Source organism: Nerophis lumbriciformis, linkage group LG03, assembly GCF_033978685.3.
Source record: "Nerophis lumbriciformis linkage group LG03, RoL_Nlum_v2.1, whole genome shotgun sequence".
NCBI classification, from domain to species: domain Eukaryota; kingdom Metazoa; phylum Chordata; class Actinopteri; order Syngnathiformes; family Syngnathidae; genus Nerophis; species Nerophis lumbriciformis.
The window spans coordinates 40,825,001-40,832,191 of NC_084550.2; the positions used below are offsets into that span (position 1 = coordinate 40,825,001).

Sequence of the window (7,191 nt, forward strand, 5' to 3'; positions counted from 1 at the left end):
GGCAGTGCCCCCAGCATCTGTCCGGGTCGCCTGGCATCGCCTCCTCCTTCCACGCCACCGTCCTTAGCCAGCTGAAGGTCAACGGCATCAACACGGCGGCGTCGTCTTGTTGCGTGCCCACTGAGCGCCAGCCTCTCTCCATGGTGTACTTCAACTCCCAGCACAGCATCGTCAAAACAGACGTCCCGGATATGATAGTGGAGTCCTGTGGATGCACATAAGATGTACAAATAATGTATCGTTATTTACACACCCGTTGGGATAAAAATGCTTCGGAATGCATCCAGCATACAGTACAGGCCAAACGTTTGGACACAACTTTATTTTATTTTCATGACTATTTACATTGTAGATTGTCCCATCAGAACTATGAATGAACACATGTGTAGTTATGTACTTAACAAACAAAGGTGAAATACCAGAAAACGTGTTTTATATTCTATTTTTTTCAAAATAGCCACCCTTTGCTCTGATTACTGCTTTGCACACTCTTGGCATTCTCTCCATGAGCTTCACTTGAAATGTCACTTGAAATGGTTTTCACTTGCCAACCTTGAGACCTTCGAATTCCTGTGGTGGGCGGGGGTTGGGGGGCGGCGGGGTTTGGTGGTAGCGGGGGTGTATATTGTACCCCGGAAGAGTTAGGGATGCAAGGGATTTTGGGTATTTGTTCTGTTGTGTTTATGTTGTGTTACGGTGCGGATGTTTTCCCGAAATGTGTTTGTCATTCTTGTTTGGTGTGGGTTCACAGTGTGGCGCATATTTGCAACAGTGTTAAAGTTGTTTATACCACTCTCAGTGTGACCTGTATGGCTGTTGAGCAAGTATGTCTTGCAGTCACTTACGTGTGTCTGTAGGAGCCGCATACAACATGTGACTGGGCCGGCACGCTGTTTGTATTGTGAAAAAGCGGACGCAACGACAGGTTGTAGAGGATGCTAAAGGCACTGCCTTCACGGCACGCCCTTAATATTGTTGTCCGGGTGAAAATCGGGAGAATGGTTGCCCCGGGAGATTTTCGGAAGGGGCACTGAAATTCGGGAGTCTCCCGGAAAAATCGGGAGGGTTGGCAAGTATGGTGACCGGCAGATGGCAGTCACACATAAGAGATACGTGTAGACTGCAATATGACTCAAGTAAACAACCCCAACATTTTATATGTTCCATTAAGAATATAGAACATTACACACGGCACTCAAAAATCTATCAAAATGTTTTAGTACGACTTTGGTAAGCTATGAAGCCGCACCGCTTGATGGATTGTACTGAGCTTCAACATAGGAGTGTTATTATGGTGTGTGCATAAGGTAAGACATATCTGCCGTTTTGTTTCGCAATATTATGCAAAAGCATCTTTTCTTACCTTCTGGTACCCGCTGATCTGTATTTGGGATCTGTATAAGTCCTGAAAATTGTGTGTGTATAAGGTAAGACATATTATCTGGCGTTTTTGAAGCTCATGGAGAGAATGCCAAGAGTGTGCAAAGCAGTAATCAGAGCAAAGGGTGGCTATTTAGAAGAAACTAGAATATAAAACATGTTTTCAGTTATTTCACCTTTTTTTGTTAAGTACGTAACTCCACTATGTGTTCATTCATAGTTTTGATGTGACAATCTACAATGTAAATAGTTAAAATAAAGAAAACACATTGAATGAGGAGAAGGTGTGTGCGTGTAGTGCAGATATTCTCAAGTTTTGGCACTCAGCATCAAGGGTTGGAATTGGGGGTTAAATCACCAAAAATGATTCCTGAGCGCGGCCACCGCTGCTGCTCACTGCTCCCCTCACCTCCCAGGGGGTGAACAAGGGGATGGGTCAAATGCAGAGGACAAATTTCACCACACCTAGTGTGTGTGTGACAATCATTGGTACTTTAACTTTAACTTTCCTCGTCAATAGTGAATGACTAATGGGTATTATTTGCTCAGTTCCGGGGTTCTCCAAACTGTGGGTCAAGAGCCAAAATGGTCCATTTATCGGAGTAAAAGGTTGATTGTTGTAATACTCAGTGGTCTAGTGGTTAGAGTGTCCGCCCTGAGATCGGTAGGTTGTGAGTTCAAACCCCGGCCGAGTCATACCAAAGACTATAAAAATGGGACCCATTACCTCCCTGCTTGGCACTCAGCATCAAGGGTTGGAATTGGGGGTTAAATCACCAAAAATTATTCTTGAGCGCGGCCACCGCTGCTGCTCACTGCTCCCCTCACCTCCCAGGGGGTGAACAAGGGGATGGGTCAAATGCAGAGGACAAATTTCACCACACCTAGTGTGTGCGCGACAATCATTGGTACTTTAACTTTAACTTAATTACCGTGAGCATTTTTTTCTTCTTCTGTTTTTATTATTATTAGGGGTTTTCTTGCACAAAACAAGAACTTTTTAGGACATCCTGCTCTAAAGCAGAAGGATCTGCTTCCCTGTTTCCTTCACGGCATTTTCACACCAGCATGGCCTGTCTTTAATGTATAAAAACTTTGGAGACATTGTTGAAAATGTCGCGTACCCACAGCCCGAAAGATGTGAAATCAGCATATCAATCAATCAATCAATCAATCAATCAATCAAAGTTTATTTATATAGCCCTAAATCACGAGTGTCTCAAAGGGCTGCACAAGCCACAACGACATCCTCGGCTCAGATCCCACATCAGGGCAAGGAAAAACTCAACCCAATGGGATTACAATGAGAAACCATGGAGGGGACCGCAGATGTGGGCACCCCCAACCCCTGGGCGACCGGTGCAATGGACGTTGAGTGGATCTAACATAATAATTTATAATAATAATATCCACTGTATTATTTACCCAAGCTGTGCTCTGATGGCATGTAAAGCCAAGGTCCTTATTCGGCAGACCGGAGCAAACATTGAGCGATTGCATGTGAAGGTCTCCAAAGGTGGGTCAATGGGCAGGCGGTGGCTGTCTGTTGGCATTTTGGAGTTGTCAAATCAAATCAAATCAACTTTATTTATAAAGTCTAAAGTTTACTGGGCTGATGTAAAATTAGACGTGTTCCAGCTAAATGTTAATCATTGCACAGCGGGACTTGACATCATCTCTTATTGCTGCACGCTAGATTCAGGTTTACATAGGAAAACCTGCAGTATTTAATCCTTGTAATGTTTACACTATATTGCTGGACTCATGCAGTATTTGCATCATCCTTTTGCCATTTATTTATCTTTGATCTTCTTAGCCAATGAATATGACTTATCTGTTGCCTCCACAGCTGCTACTTGAATTATCATCTTACTGTTCCAGTATATTATTATTACAATGATACCATGTATTTTTATTATTCTTTGTGTATCTTATTAGCACTTCTTGTCGCTGACACTGAAGTGCCATTTCAACGGAAGCACTTTAACGCCCTGCTGGACATTTGAGAGACAATTTTCCTTGGTATTTCTTTGCGCATATTTTCTCAGGTTCTATATATGTGGTTAAAGAGGATTTTTAATAATGTATTTACTGTAGGATTCCACTGGTCTGAGGTGGTGGAATTGAACAAATATCCTCTAATTTTGTCTTTATTTTCATATGATATTATATTTTTGGAGATTCCAAAATGATTTATTCCAATATTCTCCACGAATTGCCGAAACTGCAGTATTATACCAAGAAATATATTTTGAAATACAAGAACTAAATGAATCTGTGTGGTCTTTCTTTTATACAGAATCTATAGCAAACTTTGATGATCATAAACATACTGAGCATTATTTGTGTACCCACCATAATTTGTCACTAGTCAATCAAGAATCCATTTAAAATCAAGAAATTGTGTAAATAATAATAATAATAATAATAATAATAATAATAATAATAATAATTAATACCAGGGGGTTTGAATATTTGGGCAATTAACGATTCTATCCGATTCTGATCTGATACAAACCGATTCTCACCACAGTATTGTTTGATGTAATAGTTATAATGAAACGTTTTCAAAATAGTGTACAGGTTAGAAAAGCTCCTTTTGGTTGCATGGAGGGGAAAAAATCCTATAAAAATACATAAATAATGAAATAAAAAATATATATATATATATACGTATATGTATATATATAAATATATATACGTATATATATATATATGTATATATATATATATATATATATATATATATATATATATATATATATACACATACATACATATATACATTATATATATATATATGTATATATATACATATACATACATATATATATATATATAGAGTGTCCGCCCTGAGATCGGTAGGTTGTGAGTTCAAACCCCGGCCGAATCATACCAAAGACTATAAAAATGGGACCCATTACCTCCCTGCTTGGCACTCAGCATCAAGGGTTGGAATTGGGGGTTAAATCACCAAAAATGATTCCCGGGCGCGGCCACCGCTGCTACTCACTGCTCCCTCACCTCCCAGGGGGTCAGGGTGATGGGTCAAATGCATAGGATAATCTCACCACACATAGTGTGTGTGACAATCATTGGTACTAAGGGTGGCAGTATGAACAACACCAACACTGTCATAAACATGTGCCAAATAGTGAAACCACACTAAACAACAATGACAAACACATTTTGTAAGAATATTTGCACGGCAACACAACATAAACACTACAGAACAAATTCCCAGAATTCCCTGCAGCAGCAACTCTTCCGGGACGCTAGAATATAAGCAATTGCCATTGATGGATCTACACCTAACATCCACTGTAATGATACTACTATGATTACATCGTTATTTTTTAACATCACAAAATCTTCTTTCGTTTAAAAAAAATGTATATTATGTTTATAAACTCAGTAAATGTGTCCCTGGACACATGAGGACTTTGAATATGACCAATGTATGATCCTGTAACTACTTGGTATCGGATTGATACCCAAATGTGTGGTATCATCCAAAACTAATGTAAAGTATCAAAGAAGAGAGGAATAAGTGATTATTACATTTTAACAGAAGTGTAGATAGAACTTCTATGGACAGAATTTCTATGCGCAGTCAAGGCGTTGAGGGGATCTGGTTTGGTGGCTGCAGGATTAGGTCTCTGCTTTTTGCAGATGATGTGGTCCTGTTGGCTTCATCTGGCCAGGATCTTCAGCTCTCACTGGATCGGTTCGCAGCCGAGTGTGAAGCGACTGGGATGAGAATCAGCACCTCCAAGTCCGAGTCCATGGTTCTCGCTCGGAAAAGGGTGGAGTGCCATCTCCGGGTTGGGGAGGAGATCTTGCCCCAAGTGGAGGAGTTCAAGTACCTCGGAGTCTTGTTCACGAGTGAGGGAAGAGTGGATCGTGAGATCGACAGGCGGATCGGTGCGGCGTCTTCAGTAATGCGGACGCTGTATCGATCCGTTGTGGTGAAGAAGGAGCTGAGCCGGAAGGCAAAGCTCTCGATTTACCGGTCGATCTACGTTCCCATCCTCACCTATGGTCATGAGCTTTGGGTTATGACCGAAAGGACAAGATCACGGGTACAAGCGGCCGAAATGAGTTTCCTCCGCCGGGTTGCGGGGCTCTCCCTTAGAGATAGGGTGAGAAGCTCTGCCATCCGGGGGGAGCTCAAAGTAAAGCCGCTGCTCCTCCACATCGAGAGGAGCCAGATGAGGTGGTTCGGGCATCTGGTCAGGATGCCACCCGAACGCCTCCCTAGGGAGGTGTTTAGGGCACGTCCGACCGGTAGGAGGCCACGGGGAAGACCCAGGACACGTTGGGAAGACTATGTCTCCCGGCTGGCCTGGGAACGCCTCGGGGTCCCACAGGAAGAGCTGGACGAAGTGGCTGGGGAGAGGGAAGTCTGGGCTTCCCTGCTTAGGCTGCTGCCCCCGCGACCCGACCTCGGATAAGCGGAAGAAGATGGATGGATGGATGGATGGTGTAGATAGAACATGTTAAAACAGAACATAAGAAGATATTAACAGTAAATGAACAAGTAGATGTCAATACGTGGACTTTGGGGTGGTTTGTTTTCCCGGGATGCAAAGGAAAGTTGGAGCGGGAAAGGCGTGAAGGTAAGGACATATTTATTTAAACACTAACAAAAGGAACAAACGAAAAGCGCGCACAAGGGCGGAAGTACAAACTTGGCTAATGAAAACAAAAGACTAGCACAAAGGCAAAAACTATGAACATGAAATATACAACACTTACTGTGGCATGAAAAAACGTGCATGGAACAATGGCTTGCATTAAAAGGTAGCATGGGTAGTAGAAGGTAATCTTGGCATGAAGTGAGCAGAGGTAATGTCGCCAGGCTGACTTCCTGGCAACAATGGGCTTAAATAATACAGACATGATTGACAATAGGTGCGCGAGTGCAAAACGTGAAACAGGTGAAAGTAATGGTCACTATTGTGACAAAACAAACAAGAGTGCACATAGAGTCCAAAAACCAAACCGAACATAACCAAAACAAAAACATGATCAACAGACATGACAGTAGATTAATAATTCATTTTCTACCACGTGTCCTTAATAATGTTGAAAAAATAACAGAATGATAAATGACACTGCATAGGTCAGTAGGCTAATTAGGAGCCTTTGTTTGTTTACTTACTACTAAAAGACAAGTTGTCAAGTATGTTCACTATTTTATTTAAAGACAAAATTGCAATAATAAACATATGTGTCATGTACCCTAAGATTTTGTTGTTACAATAAAGCCAATAATTACATTTTTTGTGGTCCCCTTTATTTAGAAAAGTACCGAAATACTTTTGGTACCGGTACCAAAATATTGGTATGGGGACAACACTAATACACACACACTGAGCACCCACTGGCAGAAATGTAGATCGGCGCCTATGTTGACTTGTACTTCAATGGGTTTTTGCTCAGCATGTTCGAAGTGAGCTAAACCATTACAAATAATTATAGTTTGCACCATTTTGCACCTTCCTAGTATCTCAAAAAATACATATAAATAAAGACCATGATGGTTTCTGTAAGCCACAGTCATGCAAGCTGTCATGTAACCAGAATGTAAGGCAAAGGGTGTGTTTGTTCATGCAAACAGAACAAGTGGCTTGATCGACTGTCTGTGTTTGATGAGCAAACAATTGACACACTCCCTTGGCATACCTTCATTTTTATTCCAGTACGAGGAGGAACCATGTTTTCATTTCATACCAAGTCCTGCCCCCTGATAAATGAACAGAAAGACATCAGAGGACACTATGCTTTGGGTCAATATCCTGTCCCAAC

At 41.7% G+C, this 7,191-nt stretch overlaps 1 protein-coding gene across 1 annotated transcript in view; it reads left to right on the plus strand.

The window, feature by feature from the left end:
- The window catches only part of LOC133584636 (inhibin beta C chain), a 5,106-nt gene extending 4,548 nt beyond the window's left edge, over positions 1-558 (plus strand). The window contains exon 2 of the mRNA XM_061937734.1: positions 1-558. This exon is cut by the window's left edge and continues 552 nt beyond it. Within this exon, the coding sequence (XP_061793718.1) occupies positions 1-221 (221 nt within the window). The 3' untranslated portion in view covers positions 222-558.
- The last annotated feature ends 6,633 nt before the right edge of the window (positions 559-7,191 follow it).